This window comes from Cygnus olor, chromosome 12, assembly GCF_009769625.2.
Source record: "Cygnus olor isolate bCygOlo1 chromosome 12, bCygOlo1.pri.v2, whole genome shotgun sequence".
NCBI lineage: Eukaryota > Metazoa > Chordata > Aves > Anseriformes > Anatidae > Cygnus > Cygnus olor.
The window spans coordinates 3,712,203-3,735,592 of record NC_049180.1 but is presented as its reverse complement, the minus strand read 5'-3'; the positions used below and the strand labels follow the sequence as shown (position 1 = coordinate 3,735,592).

General features: G+C 44.5%; 1 protein-coding gene across 5 annotated transcripts; it reads left to right on the top strand.

The window, feature by feature from the left end:
- The first annotated feature begins 804 nt into the window (after window positions 1-804).
- On the top strand, window positions 805-18,194 carry WFDC1 (WAP four-disulfide core domain 1). Of its 5 annotated transcripts, none has more exons than XM_040571373.1 (8): window positions 805-821; window positions 5,033-5,240; window positions 10,917-11,112; window positions 11,585-11,668; window positions 13,484-13,624; window positions 14,174-14,215; window positions 14,896-14,974; window positions 15,887-18,194. In XM_040571373.1, exons 2-7 carry the CDS (start codon window positions 5,094-5,096, stop codon window positions 14,952-14,954), a joined length of 669 nt encoding a protein of 222 aa, XP_040427307.1. In that variant the 5' UTR covers window positions 805-821; window positions 5,033-5,093; the 3' UTR covers window positions 14,955-14,974; window positions 15,887-18,194. The 5 variants fall into 5 exon arrangements, with proteins under 5 accessions (XP_040427307.1, XP_040427306.1, XP_040427308.1 ...); XM_040571372.1 differs by lacking the exon at window positions 805-821 and adding an exon at window positions 4,628-4,644; XM_040571371.1 differs by lacking the exon at window positions 805-821 and adding an exon at window positions 4,787-4,911.
- The last annotated feature ends 5,196 nt before the right edge of the window (window positions 18,195-23,390 follow it).

The window sequence follows — 23,390 nt, the reverse complement described above, 5'->3', positions numbered from 1 at the left end:
CACCCCAGAGCCCAGCCTTTTCCCCCAGTAAAGCACCTTCCCCCTTTGTAATGAATATATTTTGACTGTATATTTTAAGACTTCCTGTTAATTTTGTTAGTGGGATGCAGCATGCATGAGAGTGCTTCTCTAATAACATTCATCTGCTTAATTTATATCTCATATGCAATAAAATGAGTTAAAAGGAGGAATAGTTTCTATTCTTCTTTACAGGCCTGTCCAAATGGATAGGGGCCACCTAACATTGACCCCTGCCAGGCTTTGCGAGAGCTTGAGGCCAGATGCTTAAAGAGAATCACCTGTCTGTGTTTTGCATTGCTTTTGATCTTTTATTTCATCCTGTAAATTCCCAGGGCGGGGGGGGGGGGGGGGGGGGGTTCACTGGTAGCATACATCTGGCACAGACACAATAGCCAGCTCTTCCTGCTCAGAGAAGGAACGAATCCACACCAAAATCCCAGATTTGGTGTCTTCCTATAGAGCTGGTCCTAAAATAACCAAATAACCTTCTGGGTGCATCATCTGCATCCAGTGTTGCCTCTCAAAGACACTGCAGCTTCTTTTGGTTTATCCCATTCATGTACCTGGGTGTGCACAAAGTCGGGATTGCAAGTAGGGTTTGCAGGGGTTAGGGGGAGGCAGAGCATGCTGTAACCTTTCCTTCGCACAGGACCAGGTGATATCAATAACCTCTAACCTGGTTAAACCCCAGAAAACCGTTGCCCTTTGCTTTTGCCAGCAGAACCTATGTAAGGCTGGTGAGGAAACAGCCTGCCTGTTATTTCCATGGATAAGGAGCTGCAGCAACCCCTGGCATGAAGGTATGGTGATTGTATCAAGCTCAAATGAGTCACCCTGTGCTGCTGGGGTTGTGTGCTTTGAGGAAACTCTCTTTTTGTCATAATCTCTCCTTAAAAGTCAGATCTTTCCTCTGGGAAAGGGGAAGTCGGCTCGGGCTAACCTACCTCGCTTATTTTTGGCTGGACAAAGACATTTTTCCCGGCTGCACAAATGCCCTGGGACTTTCACTCAGAACCTCCCTGAGAACCATTATTCCATAAACCGTTATTTAATTTATTCTAATCAGGCTGCATGAATCCTGGTTCCAGATGTGACTCTGTTCTCTTAGCTGGATAAAATGCCAGGCTTTCCATTCCAATACCTCTCCCCCAGCTCTTCTTCGCTGTAAGAAGTGAAGCTGAAGGTTTCAAAAGTCCTGGGGAGATACTCAAGTCTCAGCCACGTTCTTCCATTACCATCTGACTGCAACTTATGTTATTGTAGAACCTGCCCTCTTGAAGCCATTTGTGGAATGGAAATTTGCACAGATCCATATACCAAAGGTAACTATTTTCTTAGTAATGAGATTTGAAACTATCTCATTTAACATCCTTGAAGGCAGTGGGAATTTTATGTGAGGAACTACTCCACAGACCTTGAAGCAGAGAAATCTTGACTTAGTAAAATAGCGTGTATTCCCAGGACAAGTGTATAGAATAAATAGTCCTATTTTGAATAACACAGCTGAGCACGCTGTAGGACACTTTTACCAGCAGGAAATGTGCTTAATGTTCACACATGTTTTTGCACCTGGTCATTGTGGCTGGCTGGGGCTTTTCACTTTAACACCTTCACTAGGTTGATTGCTCAACATGGATATGCTTATATATCCTGGTATACTTGTCTCTTTTTTCCAGCTGTCAGTGTAACAGTGATGACAGTACCAGAGGGGATCTTACAATGGGTTTCCCTAATCTATTTTTTGCTGTGGATTCATCCACAATTCTTTAGCAGGTACACTGCCTGCCAGCACCCAAAGGAACCCTGCCTGCTCAGTGCCCAAGATTTCAGACAAGCAGGAGCCAAATCTAGCCAAGACATTATAATATTGTGAGGATGTCTTATGCCAGCATCGCTTATTCCACTTTGTATATGGGATAGGCGCACAGCACCTTCAGACAGGTGTAACTGCAGGCAGCGTGAGGGAGTTGCTCCGTGCAGAGAAATGACTGTGCCCCAACTGGTGTGTATAGATAAGATGTAGTTCAAGAGAAAATGGCAGTTCATTTTCTCCTCTCCTTGTAATTAGGGTTTTTCAAGTGTCATATGTTATCAACTGCCTAGCACTTAAATTAAGACAACTCAGAATTCTGCTTAGTAGTAAATTTAAAATTTCTAATTACTTCCAGAGGCTGTTTGCTAAGAACTTGTACCTGATTCCTACAATTATTTCACAAGCTGCTAAGAATCCTTCATATTAATAGTTGGAGCCGTATACCTGCCAAATATTTCTTAGTTAAACAAGATGTTCTTTGGAAAGTCAAAGCTGCTGCTGCTTTATTTTTTTTCCTTCTGAATGTGCCATTCAAAAGTGAACTGGGTAAAACATGAACTGCTCTGGAGCAGGAGAAGGGAGCCTCCATAACCGGGTGGACTTGGTCTTGGTGGACTTGGTATCTTGGTTTTGGTGTGCATTAGGCTCCAAATGGGGAGGGCAGTGAGGATAGGAAATGGGCTGAAGCTGTCCTGCAGACAGACAGCTTGTGAAGACAGCCCTGCCAGGGACCACCAGGAAGAAAAATAACTAGAAAGGCCAAGAAACATATTCATTCTGGTGTTTCCAGCTAAAGCAGGTTTTCTTAATGCTGTAAAAATTATGAAATTCCTTGCCTAGTTTCCAAGACAGGCTGGTGGTAGAAGCATGTGAGGAATGGCAATGGGTGGCATGAGGAATGGATGTGAGGATAGAGAACTGAAACATGGGGCCCCAGCTTAGTAGGCACTGTTTATAACTCTGAGTCTGGTCATGCGGATGGGAGAAGGTCTAATTTCAGCAAATCCCTTACCCCATGCCTCAGTTTCCCCAGCAGGAATAATCCAGTCCAGGCAGTGCATGCAGTACCTTGGGAAGTGAAGATGGAAAGTGTTGTGTGCAGGAGACCTAAATATTGCAATACCAACATTCATTTTTACATGAAGACCATGACCATCTGCTGAAATCTGTTACTGCAAGGAGTGTTCACGTTTCTTCAGTATACAATCCATGAACTGTAATGCACAGACCCTAGTTTCACCTGGGTAAATGTCAAAACTGCATATCTGCCAAAAGAAAGGCCAGAAAATGGTGTCTGTAGCAGCTATTAATCTTGAGCATTAGTTGCTTCAAGTCCAGATTGCAAGTCTACGAAACAAACAACGAAAATGAAATTAGGAAGATTTATCATGAACAGTTGTTTCTCGCTGGTTTGTGTTTCAGCAAGAGATCAGACAAGTGGAATAGCACAAAGACATAAATTAAGTAGGAGTACTCTAAGAAAAAATCTTGTTTATTCTTTTGAACTAGCTGTGTCGTTTGTCACCTCATGGCACAGGAGTCGGGATATTGGTGGGAGCCCCTGGTTGTGCTTGAAAGGTGCTTTATCAACGTGCAGATATTAACACTGCAGCAAACAGGGGAGATTTGTTTTTAAGAAGAACTGGAGGCATCCTGTTGTGTGAGACATAGCCCTCTGAGCAATAACAAGTAAAGCCACAACTAGAAGACTTGTGGTAGTGATATATTCCTCTTTGTGTGTACTAATGATGTCTGAGTGTGCCTTTTACTAATGCCAGCACAACTCCTGATTTCGGTTGATGTTTAGGTGAAATTTGGGTGGGTTTGACAGAGACCTGTGGTTGCTGAACTCTGCTTTCCCCTGGAGGTTGTCCTGTCAGCCAGATCTGCTCAGACCCCAAAACTCTGCTTGCACCTTAGGGAGATACTATTGTTGTTACTGCAGGAGCAACCCATGGTGAAGACCATACAAAGATGGAGCAATATGTACATAGTCACTGCATCTCCACAAAGATGCCCTCGGAGCTCCTTGGGGAGGCCCTGGCTACAGAGTGGGACTGGACGTTTGGGGTAAACTGAAGCAAGCAGGACTCAGTGCTCGCATCTTGACTAATTTTGTAGGTCCATTTCTTACTTCCACCCTGGTAGAGGGTGAACAAGTTGCTGCAGGAGTTCAAGGAGGATTATAAAATAAGCAGTCCCCACGTTTGGTTCAGGAAGCCCTGAACAACTTATTATTGAAGGCTGAGAAAGCATATACATACCTACATATGCATACGTGTATAGATGTATGTATATGTGAACATACTTCTATATACGTAACAGATACACGGTTCTTCTACTCTTTAGCACCTGCCTCTGTCCCAGGCAGGATGCTTGGATGTTTTCTGCCTGATTTCTTAGGGGGATTCTTGTCCTTCAGACACCGGGGTGCCTGAATATCATGCGGGTGTCTCATCCCCACATCCAGTCTCTCTCATTGTCAGGCACAGGCTGACTCATGTCCCCTTCCTCACTTTCCATTTGGCCATGTCATTTCCAAAGCACCTTCCTTCCCTATTCCCCACCCAAGCATATGGATTTATTTTTACCTGATGGCCGCATCTTCCCCTTCTTCAAAATCATTTGCGGAAAGCTAACGTCAGCTTGGTTTAATTAAAGCCTCTGCATGTTTATCATGTCTTTTAAATCATTTCCTTCAAGCAGCCTTCATAAAAAGTTATCACTTTGTCAGAACATGATCTGAAACCACGGCTCAGGGCACAGCAGGAAGCACACAAAGGGAGAGCCGAGTAGCCTGGAAAGTTTGGGTGAGCTGTTTTCTAGATGCTGCTGAGCCCACCCCTCCAAGACCTTTATTTCCCCCTGCGGCAGCTGTCATCTGATCCCACGCTTTGGCTTTGAATGGGGCTCTCTGAGGATGCCAGATGTTGGGAACAAAGGTCTAAAAATAATCTTTCCAAATAATCTTCCCATCTATCATTCAAGGAAAGCATGTGCTTTGTATGAACATGTGAGCGGAGAACCCGATCTAACTTTGCGTAGGGAAGTTCAACGGCAGCTCCTGGCTTCTGCTCATGGGCTCCTTTTTTATTTTTTTCCCCTTTCCCTTCCCACAAGCTGCGCAGAAGAAAGCGGCTCTCCCCAGTGATCAGCCCTCACTCTCCCTCCCTCTCCGTCTCTCTCCCTCCTTGCCAGGGCTCTGAATCGCCTGGATCCTGGAAAGCTGAGCTCCTTATTTGATCTCTCATCGGGAAAAATGGATTCCAGGATGCCGTCAGAGATGATTTTCTGTAAAAAGATCTTCACTGCAGCCTTGTGTGTCTTAATTTTGCTGCCAGACTCAGGCTGTGCAAGGAATCTCTGGAAACGTGCTCTACATCTGAAAATGACGGAGAAATATGATGTGAGTAGCCTGCGGTGGGGCAATTTTGGGGAGCTGGGTGTGCTCACTCTGAAAGGGGAGCTTTCCTTATGTGTACATATCATTTTAGAACAAGAAGCATTTGAATGCACAGCCTGTCTCTTTATAAAAGGGCTGTGTTAAGTTTCCCAGGCTGTACTAAACTTTTGCCACCTAGCTGTTGCAACGGGGAACTTGTAAAGCATGCTGAAAATATATCAGAGCTGCAGTCATCACTGCTTTTCCCAGAAACTTCATAGGGCAACAAGGGAAGCCTGAATGGGGAATGCAAAACCTACATGGCTGGGAATAGATTTAGTGAAAAGAAAATAATGTGATTATCTTCTTAGAGCAGGGAGGAGGGTTCCCTGCTCAGTTTCCTGCTGCCTTTTGGGATAACTTTGGGTAAATACCTCTGCCTCCTAGTGATAATGGGAGTGCTGGAGCACTTGCTGTGCTTGTGTGCCAGAGTGGAAAATGAGCCGCGTGGCTATTCACCAGTGGGGTACTGAGCACGACCACCACCATTCCCAAATCCGCTGTGGTACCTAGAGCAGTAGCACTGGGATTGAAAGTGAAGCAGCAACAAGTTACCAGCTGCTGGAGATGGCCATGGGGGGATGCCCCGGTCAGTCTGTTTTCTCGTGCTCAGGTTTAATGGCATTTTACAGCCATTGCGTGTGTATAAACATCCTTGGTGTCACAGGGGGATTCCTCCACCTGTTTTCTGCAGCCACATACAAGGGCTTTTGATTTAAAATGGATGGGGTTTGGCCCATGACGTCTAGAGTGATGCCTTGGGACAACTACAGTTGGTTCATGTGACTGCTGACTTAGAAGTGTGATACACGTCTTTTGTCCATTCTGAATGAAATTAAATATGGTGTATTTGTCTCACTGAAATTTTGTAGAGAATTTGTGTTAATATTTTAAAGGTAACCTGCTATTTTCAGACCAGAAGTTTGCTTCACTGAAGCCTCCCTTGGGACAGAGTGTCTGGTTTGCACTTTAATTGGAAAATGATGCAGCAAGAGCTGTGTTTCATGCAAACTTGCTCACTGGAAAAGTATATTTATCAGTATGTTCTTCTGTCGTATTTCAATGAGACGCACAAATTTAGTAGGATCATAGTGTAAATGTCCCAGAGAGATAGGACAGGAGTAGAACATGTATTTACATGTTGATCTTCAGATAATGTGCTGTGTAGAGGCACGGAGCCCACTCCCCTGAGGACAAATCCTCTTTCAACCTACAGTTCTTCAAAGGGCTGTTTTTTCTGGCAGCCACGAACCCAGGTGCTACCGATCTGGCATGCTCAGCTAGAACTGCTCGTATTGACAGAAATATTTCATCTGGGAAAACAGAAAACACCTTTCTTTTTCCTTTACCTAGAGCTTCGTGAGGAGGAAGGCCGTCCTCTCCCCATCCTCTTCTCCACCAAGAGCCTGTTTCTGCAGCATCCTCTCCTCATCAGAGAGATGCTTTCTTTTCTACCAGACTGTTGTCTGCTCCCTACAGTTAGGAAATCAGAGGCTTTGGGTGGAACAGCTGATTTAGGAGGCTCTTGGATAGAGGGATAACAGATGGAGGTGTTCACGGCAGAGTGCAACCGTACATGAGATGGGCCAGACATCTCCAGAGGACACCCAGGAGGCCTTGGGCAAGGTTTGTAGGGGGAGGAGGAGGAGAGAGGCAGGGAGGTGACAGAGATAAGGTGTCTGAATCCAAAACTCAGTCCAGAGAATGCATCCACCCAACCAGTGGCTGCAGAATGATGGATGGGCAGGTGTTACGATGAGGAACTGGCTTGAGGTCCAGCCAGGAGTTGTTCATTATGGACTCTGAGGAAAGGTTTTGGTTGGAAGGGAGGAGCTGATTGAGAACAGAGAAAGAGGATAGGGAATGTAATGACAAGAAATGTCTGGCAGTCAGGTTGGGATAGAGGAGCTGGGGTGCCAGCTTTTAGCAAATCCATGTATTTTCCAGTCAGAGGGACCCTCAAGTTCAGTGATCTGCAGCTTTGTTCTGCAGCCTCCTGCACAGTCTGGACTGTTCCCAAAGGGGAGAGGGAGGAAGCTGGCTGGGAATGGGCTTCAATTTATTATCAAGACACTCACATGTCTACTGGGAAAACCTGGGGCAGTCTTGAATTTATTCCGGTGTCTACTACATCAAGCATTTTAGGGGAAAAAAAAATCCAGTCTTCTTTTAAAGATTTCCAGAAACAAAGAATTCCTTACAGTTGCTGTAATGTTCCTCCAACAATTTATTTACCCTCCAGCTAGCTGTAATACATCAACATGGAGATATGCTCTTTGTCTACCAGATTAGCACACCTCGTGTTAAGGCTTCTATCCCACATGTGCCTAAGAGTAACATACAAGTAGAGCATTCCTCTGCATTTAAAGCCTGCATACATATGTTGCACTCTATTCCCTGTTTTCCAGTTCTCTTATCACTATCATGCGTTTTTAAGCCCACCCCTATTTTACAATGGTCTTCCAGTACTGTAGACACCGGGTCTTGTTTCAGAGAAAATGGGGTTTATGGCCCTTGTCTGGAAACACCTGCCAGGGCCGGAGCTGGTGACTGGAGGCTGACAAAAACCTCACGTGTGATCTCAGTGATCTTAGACGTGGCCAAGCAGAATATGGATTAGCAGAGAGCTGTGCTTTGGCACAAGCCCAGGGTCCAGATTCAGGTGCAAATAACAGAACAGATTTGGGATTGTTTAAAGGCAGATTGCATCCCACAGTTACCATTGAAAATATGGGTTGAAAGTGAGTGGTGTTGCATTCAGGTTTTCTGTGATCATCATTACTGACTTCCAGGGTTCTTAGCTAAACTCTGAACTTTTTACTTTATCTTGTGTCTGTATATCTCTAATGCAGATATTTTCATTAAAATGATTTAATCAGTTTCCGTGGGATGTGACAATTTGCCTCCTGAATTGAAAAAGATTCTTAGAAGAAATTCTGATAGTTGTCACAATCTGTAAAAGTGATGAATCCAAGCTAAGCTCCAAGCCACACTGAATCCTTGGAGAGATTTTACAGAGACCTTGTAGCCCTTACCTAGAGACATCCTTAGCCAGGCTGCTTTGTGAATGAGAGAGATTCCCACTGAGATTTCAGCAGACATAAAGCAGTGGCAATAATTTTATTAGACAATAAATTATTCTTGTGAATTTTGTCTATGAGGTTTAGAATGAAAGGGACTAAGAGCTGTAGCTGATCAGAGAAAATGGGCGGCGAGGTCATGAAGGCCAAAGGTATTTGGCTGAAAACTGTACATTGTTCCCAAACGGAAATCTCATTCATTGAGCTGAGCGTTCATTGTAATTTTGGCTTCTTGGTTTCTGAATCATTTGTAAAGCCACTGCAGTAGCTGTGTGTGTGTGTTTGCTGTTTTCCCACGTATCCATTATTTGCCAGTGTTATTCACATCCCTACGTTTTCAGTCTGCAGCTGATATTTCAAGTAATAGAATATTAAACTGTGACCCTCCAAGGTGCATGCTCCATCACATATGGAGACTTAAGTGTTTGCAACTTACGTGGTCCAAGAATTTCTATATTTAAAATCCAACAACAACAAACAAATTGAATTTTAGATATATTGAGGTTAAGGGCACGTTGTTTCAAAACTGGATTTTTTTCAGCTTTTTGGGGAACAGTTTAAGATGTTAGATGGCACCTTGCTTTACACTTTAAAAATGAAAGCATGATGAAAATTATTGAATGTATTTTTCAAATCTGTCTTGTCGATCAAACAGCGCACCAATTCATGGAAAAACAACCTTATGGGAGGAATCTTGAGCAGTTTCTTATTCACTGTGTATAAGAAACTAAGGCAAAAGCGGAAGAAAAGGAATTGTTGATAGTGGGACCTGGCTAATACTGGGAACAGGGCAGGAGGCTGTTTACAGAAACACGAGCAATTCTGTCTCTTATGTGCAGACATAGGCACGTTAAAGAAAATCCTGTACCTGGTTAAATAATGTACACCTTTTAGTATAAATTAAAACTTTTAATCATCCTGACTCTGCTCTGTACTTGTACATTTGCTGACTCAATGACTGCAAAGCAGGCAGCTGAGAAACTGCTGCTCTCCATTTCCCCCTATCGCCCAAAGAAATGAGATCAGCTCTTATGCAAAAACAACCACTTTAACAATACAGTTATATCCTATGGCAGAGCATGGAAGCAAAATTTCTCACGCTGGTAGCACAAATAACGTGAATCATCATTGCTTTTGGTGCTCCGTGGTGTGTAGCAGCGGAGGCTGAGCGGGCCAGGGGTCAGTCCCCAGGGCTATGAGCCCCTTTACAGATCAACTGAGGACTGCCAAAGTTTTGGCAAGCGATCTCATGTTAGATGTCAGCAACAGTCAATGCTCGTTCCTTTGAGCTCAAAACCATTGTGGAAGTATTAGGCTACTGAAGGACTGTTCAGCTTGTGGATTTGAGATGAGTGCAGGCTACCTCCTGGGGCCTCTCCTAGGATGTGTTTCTGGGCACTACGTGTGGTGACGTGCTGTTTTGCAACACGTTTTGCACACATGCTCCACAGAAGCCATTGGAGCTTTCAACAATTAGAATGAAGCAGCATCGGGATAAAGAAGGGTATTAGTCTCACCCCAAATTTCTCCATAGCCTGATGGTGAAATTTCCCTGGACCCCCTCAGGGACAGTTGCACCACATTTTTTCTTGGAATAACAACCCCAGTTGTTCGTCACCGATTTCAAAACACAGCAGTGATGGGGCCAAGTATCCACAGGGCTCTTAAACCAAGCAGCCTGCCAGTGCTCTCACTTCCTATTTTGGGCTAGGCCTTGATCTCTGATAAAAGGGCAAATCCAGAATCTGTCTTTTGATTTGACCAGAGCTTATTAATGTGTGTTAACAAATCTGTGAACTGATTTCTGCCCTTTGTGAGCACTTTATGCTGCTCTGGGGAGCTATGTTTAAGCCCAGAGTGTTTTAGCCAAAGGTGAAAAAGCAACAGGCCGGGGTGATTCACCTCTGATGGAGGGAGTTGGCTGCTGGCTAAAATGCCACCAGCACAGATAATATCTGAATGCTGCCTCTTACAAATGTTTCTGGTAAAATCCTGTGCCTGTTAATCCACTTTAAATCCCCCTTTCCTTTCAGTGTGCAGAGCAGCTGGGCTCCTTTCTGCTGTAGTCGAACACCACCTCATTTGCGGTGTGATTAAACTGACATCACCCACACAGCTCTCACCCAGATCATCTCCAGTTTTAGAAATGGTTTCCAATTTAACAACCCAGGCCTCTACAGTGGATTAGCTTGAAAGATTTTGTACCTCTTCCCTAAAGATTTTGGTCCAGTAGGAGGTGATGAAAGGTGAAGTAACCTGTTCTTGAGACAGGCACTACCTGGGACGTCAGTTCCAGGTCCCTTTGGGGATGTAACCTCAAAACAAGTGTGAACTCCACACAACAATTTGATGTTTTGGGGTTTCCAAAGAAGGTGTTAACATGGTTATATAGCTGTGTCTTCAGTGCACTGAAGATGGGGCTGGGAAAGCAGAACATTTAATTGTTCTGTCTCGTGAATACTTGAGAACCACTTTGAAAATCCCTCTTCTACTTCAATTTATGGGATGGTTGGTACTCGCCTTATGCCAAACCTTTGTTTCCTTTTCTTTTCTTTGCAAGGATTATGAGTACCCTCTTCATTCTCACAGTGCCCACTACCAGAAGAACGACCGCTGCCCGCCTCCGCCCCAGACTTTGCCTGACCGAGCCTGCGAGGTGCCCAGCTGCCGCTCCGATTCCGAGTGCGAGCGGCACAAACGCTGCTGCTACAACGGGTGCATCTATGCCTGCCTCGAGTCCGTGCAGCCACCGCCAGGTAGAGAGGACCCAGCAGTCAAATTGGGGCAGAAACATACAGAAATTGTGGTAGTCATCCCCGTGCGCATCAGGTTGCAGGTGGGAGGTGTGCTTGGTGTGAGTTGAGGATAAAACTGTTTCTGCACTTCTCATTTCCTGGAGCTGAGTTTTGGATGATTGCTGAGTCAAGGAATTAGCTAAGGTCAGCTGGTATTGCAAAATTTCCACCAGCACAAATGGTATGAATCTTCTGAGGCCAGCCCTTTTCCTGGGATTATATATTAAATAAATAAATAATGCCAATCTGGATTAGTGCTCACAGGATCCAGGCAACCAACTCACCTGACCCATGCCATGGGAATGGAGAATCCACTCAAATCCAACCTTCAGGATCCTGGCAACCTCATCCTGCCAGTTACAGAATATCTGTGTTTTTTCTATAACAGCATGCCCTCTGTGCTTGACTTTGTGCTTTCTTGTTTCTTTTACAGTTTTAGACTGGTTGGTTCAGCCCAAACCCCGCTGGCTGGGAGGAAATGGGTGGCTTTTGGATGGTCCAGAGGAAGTCTTACAAGGTACAGCACATTTCACTGTCTTCTCTGTGATATGGGTAATTGTACAAAAGACAATAAATAGTATATTCATCACATACGGGGCTTGCCACAGACTTTGCCATGGTAGGGCTGCGTGTATTTGCCTGTAGTTTCTGCACAAATAACACTGTGTTGTGCAGGGTACTAGTTTCTAGTGCAATAAATCAGTTTTTTTATGGGAACAGCTGGAAATCCTGTGCTAGGAGAGCTTGATCAGATCTGTCCTTCCACAGCAAAGTGCAACACACAGGGAAAAGTCTGGAGGCAGCAGAGCACTAGGAATACTCCAGGGAACTATGTTTTTATCCATGCTTGAAATAAGTAGAAATGCATGGGTTTTTTTTGTTTGTTTGTTTTTTTGAAAAAAGTCTTTGTCAGTATACATGGATTTTCTGCTAGCTGCTTGACAGTCTGTGTGCAGGCTTGGTTCAGGAGGTCTTATAACATGCAGTGGCCTCACTGCACTGATGCCCTGGGATGGGGACTCAGCTCTGGCTCTTGTGTCAGAAGACTGTTTTAAACAGAAGCCCAGGCAAAACACTGCAGAATTGAGGGAAGCTGAGGTGGAGCTGGAAGTATCAAAGCTTGAGGACTGCTAATGAGATTGGGCTTCTCAATTAATTCCACAGAAAAAGGACTTTTAATTAAATTTTTCAAATACCTCAAAATGTAACATGGAGGCAGCGGAGAGGCAGGAAATTTTCTTCTATGACACATCCTGAAATGTATGTGTGCCTGAAGTTCTTCATTTCATCACGAAAAGACTATTCCAGCTTTTGATCAGCTATAGTCAGACACAGATAGTGCCAGTAAATTACCCTCTTTGGTCTTGCACAGATGGTATCGGACTCAGCAAACCTTATTTCTCATCTGTGATGGAAACACCTAGTTCTTCAAGAGGAAATTCTGACTCCATCTCGTTGGAGTTGCCCTGGTAGAATTAAGATAAAATAGGTCCATCCTCATCTACCCCATCATGCTTGGATTATTTGTTACTATTTTATCACCTTTATCTCAGCTTGAGGGAATAATTAGGGCAGTAAGAGCCATCAGTCATGGCATGGGAATTACAGCAGAGGTTCTTGAAATTAAAATCCTGGCAAATGAAAGGGTGGAGTGTTCCTGCATAGGTTGTACACTTCGTGTACGTAAGCACCGCCTGTGAGTCCTGCTTTACCTTCTTATTCTGCTCCATGCCTGCTAGATATCCAGGGTCAAGGCAGTTAAGGCCTCTGGTGGTGGCAGGGCTGGCACTGCCTTACTCCATCCACACTGACTCACATCTGAGGTTTAAATTCATTGGTACCGTGATGGGTGTGGAGCAAAGAACAAAGCAGCAAACTGCCAACTTCCTGCTCACGTTTCCCTGATTCCTCAGCCAGCCCCAAACACTGGCTGGAGCAGACTTCTGGCTGCTTGAAGGCAATAGCACTGTGGGGAGACCACCCATTAGTGCCCACCATGGTGGATGGCGGTGGTCTTCACCGCACTTCAGCCCTTGCACAGCCCAAGCTGAACAGGATGTGGGTAGGGTGGTGGTACAGGCAGATGGGCTGATCTGCGCTCTCCATATTGAGTTAGAAAAAAAAAAAAAAATCAGGTTCTGTCTCAGGTGTGAACACGATCATCTACTCTGCCAGACTTCTTTGGAGGTGTTAGCTCCTTGGCAGCCTCACTTGGGAAGTGGTCTGAAATCCTGTCTGGGAGGAGATACAGAAGAAGGTGGCCGTGCTGCCATATTGTGTTTACCCGGGGGTGATAAAGCCACAATTTATGACCTTCGGGCTTCTTTTGCAGCTGAGGCCTGCAGCACCACTGAGGATGGAGATGAGCCTCTGCATTGCCCCACAGGGTATGAATGCCATATCATCAACCCCGGCAACACGGCTGAAGGAATCCCTAACAGGGGCCAATGCATCAAGCTCCGTGGAAATCCAGGTCAGTTGACTGGAAATCTCCCTTCCTTTCTTGTTCTGCCAAGCAAACACCAGTAAGAGATGGTTTTTTTTGCTTTGGTTTTATTATTTGATATATTTTTCTTTAATAACTTCCCTAGTGTAATATATAGCTGTATGGTTCTTAGACACTGGCTATTTCTAGGAGCATTTTTATGTAACAAAACAGTAAACAAACAAAAAAATAGGTTGAACTTGAACTTTGTATATCAATGATAGATGGTCTCAAATTTTCTTTCATTTGAGGAAGTCTGTGATTCCCTGCCTCATAGCTACTGAAAAGGACATAATGTTATAGTGGCCATCAGTTAACCACTCTCAGGGAAAGTGAGTTGTGCCCGCATAGTTCAATAATCTAAACAGGTTTATAAGAGGTTTATAGCAGCCTAAGCTATTTCAGCTACAGAGGCCTTCTGTTTTCTTGTTTGTGAGATTATTATTTCTATATCTGTGCTGTACACGGAAAGCTGCAGTTTAACACACGGAATGAAGGCTGGCTAGATGCGTTCTCATTATGTACTTTCTTTTTCAGATGGACGCAACCTGAGGCAAAAGTACTACAAGGAGTATTTTGGTAAGCAATTGGCATGAAGTGTTTGCTATTATTAAGCCCTATAGCTATTGCATCGCTTACAGGGAATTTGCAGCTTATGAAATCAAGGTCCTTGAACAGTAGAAAGACTCTTCAGTCTCAACTCTCCGTACCTTGGTCAAAAGATCTTATTTTCAGATCTGCAGTGCCCTGACTTGTGGGAATCTTGGGAACCAGTGTTGCCAGCTGTGACACACGGTGTTGAATGACACAGCCTTCTGTCAGGGGTTCCCACCCAAGGGTGAGAAACACCCAATCCAATAACCTTTTGTTCTTTTAAAGTATATTTTTGGAGCTGTGGTCATGGCCCAGGACTTCTTGCAGACAAACACAGAACTCAGTCAAACACAGGATCTCTTGCTGAGAACTTGTATTGGGGTATACGGACGCAGAGGGCACCAGTCAGATCAAGTTGGAAGTGATATTCAGATATAACTAGACAAGACCTTTGATAGCATCAGACTTGCAACCAACCAAGTCTGGCCAGTTCAGCTGATGAAACTAGGAAAGGTTTTCCTTTCCTCAGTCCAACCTGCTATCGCAGCTCTACCAGAGAACAGATAAATAATGACACCGACAGAACTGCACTGTTTATAGCTCCTTGTGAAAATATTTGCCACAGACTAATCTGCAATCTAACCTTGCTGAGATTTGCTTTACAGGTAGTAATTCCAACAATGTCGTTGGCTACGTGAAAAACCAGCAGAAGCATTTGGGCTAAAATCAAAGGTGTGTGCCTGGGTAAGTGTCCTGTGAGTGAAGGGACAGCTGAGTGAAAGGAGTTCGTGCTTAGTATGCAATTATTTAAAGAAATGGTTGTTTGAGGCTGAAATTACCTCTCATCAAAACACCAGCATAAAGACAGCACCTTAAAACTATGCAGATGCATACCTCAGGCTCTAAGAATAGAGCTGAAACGGCTCTGCAGACAGATGGTGCAGTAGAAGTATCCCGAGAACGCGTGACATTGCAGATAGAGCTCTGCAAAATGTCCACAGAGAAGCTGATGTCTTTCCCAACTTTGCTCTCTCCCTCCCACTTTTTGTTCTAATTCCACAAGACAAACATGTTGTTTTTGAAAAGCCTTTGCTTTTTCTAGGTATTTAGAGGATGAAGTGATTTTTTTCAAGGTGAAAAATGCTGCGAAACTTTGAGAGCTTTAGGACTTTAAAGTCTTTATTTAGGGGCTTCTACTGCAGGTATGACTGTTCCTGCCAGACAAAGTAAAAGGATGGATTGCAGTCAGGGTCATACTTAGGCATATGGGTGACTTTGTGGGGTAACTTTAAGTGCGTGAACACTTGTCCTGAAGAATGTGGCCCACTCAGGTGGGTAAATGTACTTGTCTGGCCGGACCAAAGCCAACTGAAAGAGCTCCCTGACTTTCATCAGGCTTTGAATTAGGCAAGAGTGAAAATATTATGTGAAAGATTCCGTTCCAATATGGTATTCTCAACGCTTTTAGCTTCACTTTAAAACTAACCTGATCTTAACTGGCAGTTATGAGAACAAAGCAGTTAAGTGTGTCTTTTATGTACCTACGTCAGGGTGACGGTTAAGATTCCATGACTACGTAAGGACAAGCTCTGTACAAACATCCCAGGAAGGATAAATATTTTAATTCCTTTTTTTTCTTTGATTTTTTTCACCCAGCTGGACCGCTCTGTTAAGCAGCTTTCAAGGAATGATTTACTCAACAGTTTTCTCTTTTGGAAGAATTCTAGTACCAAGTCTACATGAGCATGTCTCTGGCATTACCCCGATCCCTGTCCATCAACGATAAAAACTTCGATTTTCAAGAAACAGGAGGAGTCTGGGTTATAAACCTGTCATCTTGGGGAGGAAAGTGATTCCCTGAAAGAAACCACACTGTTTATGAGCTGCCCTTCTACTGACAAAATGTAAATATCACTGAGCGGATCCCTGCAAGCTGCAGTGCCCTTATCAGGCTGCTGGCACAGAGCCTGCTCTCTACGTGCATCTTAGGGGACTGATTTGGATTTCAGTACCAGGAACATAACTCAGTAGTATAAGAATTAAATTGAGTCAGAATTACACCAAAATATTATATTTAAGTTGTATGAAAATAATCAAGACTAAGACTAAAGGAGCTCTCTGGGTCAAATCCAGTCCCTGCCTATCTCAAGCAATTACTTCAGAAACATTGACTCATAAGCGTCAAGCTTGAAGAAACCTGCAGGTTTCTTTTTTTCCTATTTATAGCTGGGGTTCACCAGGTCTGATACCCAGTCTACAACCCTAAGCCTGAAATCTTAAAAATTTGAGGAGGTAGGAGCAAAAAAAAATTTAACTATTTTTTTAAGTTATGTTCCTTAAGCGTCTCAGTCTGATGAGCTGCAGACTAAGAGCTAATGATCGAATAGATTTCTTTCTGCAGTGTCTAAGCAGTTAGAGAAACATGCATGACAGCCTTTTGAAGTTGTTGTTTTTACCCAGCACAGTTAATACTCACAAGTTTTATATGTGCATTTTAGTACCTGCAAAACCTCAGCAGTAGGGCTGAAGTCTGGCTATTTTGTGCACATATTAGAAAAGCAAAAGCAGGATAAATATGTGATTAAAAGGATTGGCTGGCAGATAGGCAACTTCTCTCTAGAAGTCCTGTACCTTTATGTTGACTCCATAAACCCTTAAGGTCACATTATTTGTGTTTTGGCCTTTACAGCTTCTTTTAGCTGCTTAGCAGTAGGAAATGGAAAACACATTTTCTGCTAATGTCTTCTTTTTCTATGGCAGCTCCTCAAGGGACGGTTCCATTTCATTCCAACAAATCTGTCGGAATTACTAGGCAAAGGAAGATATTTTGGCTTCCTTGTTTAGTACATGTCCCCATCTGCAGGCATAAAATTAGCATTTTGATATGCAGAATAGTAGCAGTGTTTATAAATACCCAATTCACAAATACAAGTGTTTGCTTCCACCCACCAACTAAGAGGTTTTTCTTTCCATTCACCGATTGTTTAAGCCAAAGCTCAGACACTTATAAAACACTTGATACTTTGCATATGACATTTGCAGCTGGAGAGATGAGAGATGCCAAACTACTCTGTTTCCTTTCATAAACAGATATGCTCCTCAGTGCTTTATGGAGCAAAGGAACAGATGAAGGGCTGCCATGTTCCTAAATCTCTTAATTTGTTGAACTCCCTTCAATTCTACATGCCTTTGCTCCAAGTTCTAGGAATTAAATGCAACTCTGTATTCCAACAGGTCTATTTTTGTAATTTTATCCAAAACTATACTTACTGGTAGTGGATACATTCACTGCAGCAGCTGCTTTTTGGTAGCTAGAGAGAGCACATACCTGACCACCTTGCCTGATGGGTTGGTAAAGATATTTTCTAATTGCAAAAGGCATTTTTAAAAAAGAAAAATTTCAAATTAATAATTTGTTAATGAATTTCTGTTTACGGGGTGTTATCAAAGACATCACCCTTCCTCGTGGTGCTATTACGTTTGCTTTTTCAAGTTAACTCTTTTCGAGTTATCAGTTGTCAAACTTGGAAACAAAAGCCACAGAAGCAGCTTGTATAAATGCTGTTTTCAACACAGTCATCCATCACACGTTGAAAAGAAAACGTAGACCAAATAAGTTCTCCTTACCTTATCTTCTCTCCAAAGAAAAATGGCTTTACAACACTTTCATGAAGCACAATAGGAAATTGCTGATGTAGCTTGTTTTTCATGTCCCCATGTACACTTTAAAGTATGTTTGGTGCTATAATCAACTTTACAAATATCACTGTGTGCTAGCAATGCTCATGGCCTGCCGGATCCTCAAGCGCTGCCCATGGTGTTGGTGGAGCTCCTCTGCCTTGTGGCAGCTGAGGATCTGTGCCAGACCCAGGAAAACCTTTCCTGGTTCATGCATCTGCTGCTGGATGTGTGCGGGTTCTGCCACTTCGGTGCTCAATAAAAAAGTGACCAGTATATTTTTCAACCCTGCCTAGTTTCAGTTGTGTGTTCTTGATGGATGCTTGGCTTTAAATTCTGGGAAAAATAATAAAAAGAAAAAAGAAAAAAATTGTATATTTTAGGTGTTAGGTAAGCTGAGAAAACACAGGCATGAGAAGACAAAAGTCAGTTGGCCATTGGAAGGAAGGTGACAGGCTCCAAAACACATCCTTCACAACCACTGTCCCCTTCCAGAGGGACCACCCTTGTGGGTCAGAAGCTCGCTGAGTTCTTGGAGCCTTCATTTCTGCTCGAAGAGGAGCTGAGAGTGCTGTGAGGAGGGCAGGGACAATGACCTAGATAAAAGGTGACCTTTTTATTTGACTGGGCGTTTAGCCCAGCTACATCTGTGTTGATTCAGAGATGTTGCTCGCTGCCGGATGGCCTTGGGCTGTCAACTCTGACGGTTTGCACTGCACAAGCAGCTGCTCAGGCATCTTTGTGGGCAGCCAAGGCTTTCTCAAAGGGTGGAAAAACAAACCAAGTCAAAGTCCGGTGCTGGGATGATGCCCACTACAGAATACCAGCGCTGGAAGAGCAGCCTGGTGCTGGACGGCTGTGCTGCTGAGCACTGCATTTCCAGGAACAGGCAGGACTTCACCGTCCCACCAGCTCCACCCGTGCCCTTCTTGCTCTACCTGCTGGGCTGGAGTAGGAAGGAGTGCCTCTGCATCAAGTCCCTTCTGCCCCGAAACCATAGCTGAGAAGCCACAGGGAGAGAAACTGCCTGTAATTTTGCCAAAGAGGGAAGAGCAGTGGGTTTCATCGCTTAAAAAATATTTTCTGTGGCTTTTGAGAAGAGGCCAGCTAGCACTAGATGTCAGCTCTTCAGTCTGGCAGCGATCCTTGGGATCACTTGAATTTCTTGTGGTAATGGTCATCTGGTCTTTTGGATGGGGAGATTACGAGATGGGTGTACAGGCCTCCTGTTTCCTGCTGTGAACACTTAGTCACAGCATGTCTCTCAAGAGAAGTCCCTCTCTTGGGACTTCAGGAGAGTCCCAAACTTTCAAGAGAAGGAGCTGCGTCACAAAATTATGTTTTAATTTTACCCGTGTTAATGCTAGCAAATATGTTTTGCTGATGCAGCTGGCTAACAGGTTTTGTGGAAAGTATTATGTGATTTAAGGCATCACCTGTACATCACACCAAAGTGCTATCAGTGCATCCAAGAGGCCAGCAGCTGGAATCAACAGAAGGACAAACATTACAATAGATCTTCACAATGTCAGGGGTCTGCATTAAAACTGCAATGTGCATCACTAGGTCAGCAATCTGCAGAAGCGGTAAATATGAGAATAAATAAAAAATAATTTTAAAAATTGCTAACATTTTGACATACCTAGTTCAGAGTTCGATTAAACTTTATGGTGCAGAAGTGGTTGGTTTCCTTCAGGAAGCTGTCCCATAGTTTCATGTAAACTGAAGAAGTCTACAAGGTTGAGACAATCCACAGAAGTCTTTGGAGACATGGCACACATCAGGGATGGGTTCATGCAGGGTGTTTTTTTTACTCTCTCACCTCACGCTGTGTACTCAGGCTGGACTTTTCTCTGGCGGCGGTGTCAGGTGAGCATCAATTGCCTCTGGCAAACTGTGCAAGAACAAAAGAGGTGTAGCAGGTCAAATACTGCCTGCCTTTCATTTCCCTAAAGGCAGAGACCATCTTGAAGATGTGCTTGTGAAGCACTTATTTTAAAAATGATTCCAGTTTTTCTAACCACAAAAGAGATATTTTTGCTGGGCTGACAGTATACCACAAGGGAAACTGAAAAGTCTTTTAGCATCATTTAAATTCAATTTTAAAAGACCCCTTTTGCTGGTTAAGTCCTATTTATTCCCATGATTTTCTCCTGCTAGTTAGCCTTGTAGACAAAGTAGAAAGAACCAGGGGAGAAACTGTGCAATACAAACAGGGCCTTTTGACAGTTTCCATGACAGGGACAGAAATGATGGGGTTTGTTGCACCTGGCCTCAGCCACCCCACCAGGTGAGTCTCCCAACCTAAGCAGCAGAGGCTGTGCAAACAGGAACCAAGAGAACCTGTCACTCTTCCTGGTGACAGGCCTAGGGACAGACTAATAATTAAGCAAGGATTTTATCTAGCTTTTTTCAATAGCATTGAGAAAAAGGAAAGGGTCTGTGGCTCAGGTTCTTTCCTTTTATAACAGGCTGTGAGTTTTCAAGTCAGAAATCTCCCTATTCTCTACCACCCCTTGCTGCACAGACTGTGCAGCACAGCACAACACAATACTGTCCTTTTCTCAGCAAAAGAGATTTTTCATTTGAAGTATGTGCCAAGAAGTCCCCTTTTAGACAGGTCTGCGTTCCCACCAGGAGAAGTGGTTATTTTGCCCAGGGGCACGAGAAAAAAACTGACCTGAAAGCAGAACATTTGGATATCTGGGTAGCAGCAAACTCAGTAAATCCAAGCCATGCACCAGAGCTTTTGCCCTCAAGGTGGCACAAGAGGAGCAGAAGTGTGTCCAGCACTTATGATGAGGGAAGCAGGTGAAGGAGACTGAGCCACCTGTGTGCCTCAGGGATCTTGCACCATGAAGCCTCTGGGAATGAAGCAGCTCTCTGCAGCACTATTTCCCAGCCTTAGCTTAGACTGCTTGGCTGACACATCTTCCTCTAAATCAAGCCTCCAAGGTGCCAGGCCCAGGAGGGGGGGAGAGATCCTGCATATCAGGATATGAAAACCAATCCATAACAGATACGATCTATTTTAAAATAAATAAATAAATAAAGGTTTTCTGAATAGCCTGCTTAGAACTGGAGTCTGACCAGCTTTATTATTCAATTAAATAGGAAATACTATAAAGGTAGTATAATTGCTGTGTGTTTTTTTATTATTATTATTATTTTTATTATAGTATGAAAATTATGTGTTATTATTTTATAGTGTGAAAATTATATGTGACAAGAATGAAGAAATACAACTTGTATTAGTGTTGTTTTCTTTACATTGTGGTCCTGATTCAGTTTATTCCCAGCGTTTTCTGAACCATCAGATAGCACAACACATGGATTTTCCATTAGATTTCCTAACAGACAGAAATCAAAAGCGGCAATAAACTGAAATTTCATTCAGCAACTTGGCAGAATGCATGGTTAATATTCAGCAATAACTACATTTTCTTTCTGCATTTATTCACTGTCATTGGTGCTAAAACGCAACCTCATGTTTCAGGACTGAATGAACATAAAGGTGACAGACGTGGGCATGGTCCTGAGCCCGAACGACTCTCTCATGATCCGCAGGCCTGCTGGATAGCAGCCCATGACATGTGATGACTGTGGCACTTTACTCTCACCACGTCCTGCTCCTTTCCATGCCCTGCGTCTCTTGGTAGGTCCCTGAGAGGTGTGGGGCTCCAGACCCAGCACCCAGCGGGTGCCTCCACGCTGACCATGGCACGTTGGCCTCCGTCCTCCTCACGGATACCCTGGGTTCTGCTCTCCTCCGGCTTGTTTATGCAATGCCAAGCTCCCTGTGCTTCCACTAGCAGCAGCTTTTGGCCAAGAGGGGGAGGTTAAATACAGAAACCGACAGCACAGGTCTGTTGCTCAATTAGCCGCACTGTCAGCAGCGCGGGGCTAATGAGCACCGCGCTCGGGATCGTACAGCCCCAGCAGCACTGCGAGCTCCTCCTGTGTGCTGCTTGCATGGGCGATGGTGAGGCCTCGGGGTGAGAAAGGAAAGGACAAACCCCGTCAAATCTTCCTGCCAGCCTCAAGAGGGGGAAAATGGTTTTTGCTGCTTTGCTATCAGAGCCATGAGGAGCGACTCAGTAAGGTCTCCAGGCCGTGACCAGGCCAAGTGCGCTGAGGTGACCAGAAGTGTGTGCTCCATCGGGACTACGGCTGCAGCTGCCTGCCCTCCTGCTCCTTACAAAGGCCACAGAAGGAGGGAACAGATCAAAGCATGCTGAGCTCTAGGACGTTTTGCCACATGATTCCCATAGATTTCTGGAAGGTTTGAACCTCTGGTGCCTTTGGGAGCCCGGGTTGCCTTCAAGGCCTGGGTAAGTTGAAACCCTGGGCAAGGCCTGGATGTGAGCAGCCTGAAAATCAGCACAAAGCATGATCCTGGATGTTTTCCCATGGGAAGGAGCCTTGTTGCACTGATTCAGGAACTTCCTTCATCTTCCTGACACATCTGCTCTGGGTCATTAAGAAAGCATTTCTCAATCAGGAGCCGAGGGAGGTAGGAAGTCCCAGCCGTGTTTTACAAGAGGTCAGCTGCTCGCAGGGTGTTTCCCAATCGCTTTGCCTTCCCCTCAGCCTTTGGGAATAAATCCTCCCTCCGGATTGCCGCAGTGGGGCATGGCATGTGGGGACGTGCATGATCAGTGGCTGACACCCCATCGTGCTGGCGGGGTATCCTCTGTGGCTCCTCACTGTTTGCTAGAACCGGGACATGGGAGGTGCAAATAAAACTTAAATGCTCTGTGGGAAGGCATCTGTTTGGTGAATTAAGCCAGGTGCGGGGCACCACGAGCTGTCACGCAGATGAGAATTTGGGATCCTGGTCCCATCATGGTCTGGGTGCCACCACCCACCGACACTGACCCAGAGCCAGGAAGGTGGCACCTGAAGATCCTGGGAGAAAACTATTCTTCTGCAGGAAATTGCACACTTTTTCTCTTTGTCTGGGAATGACACTGATTCCCTGAATGCAGTTTACACCACAGGGACAATTTAAGCCTAAGTGAATCCTGTGGCCATGCTGCCTGAGAGAGCACATAGGTTTCCTGGTGCAGACCAGAGCACAATGCTCCCTGACAGACAGCTATAAATCTTCAAAAAAGACGCAAACAATTAACTTTACCCACATGTCAAGATCCACCATGAAAACATTCCCCTCTGGCAAACGAAAGCCTGTTGTTTTTTAATAGAAAAGCACCACAAACTCACTGTGGGTTCACCTCTGAGAGGGGTGGGGGCTCCCATTACACACACGTTATGCATTTATGCCCTCTCCTGGTATGTTTAGCTATAAGTGCCGGTGTTTTGCTGACCGAAGCACTTCTCAGACAGGATTTCTCCAGCCTAGAAGTTTACAAGCAGGCTCGGTGCTGCGTGTGATGCACAGTGGCCTTGGTGAAACAAGCTCCCTGCCTGCCCGATACGCAGCACCTGGCAATGCTCCTCCTGCTGCACGTTTTCAGCGGGC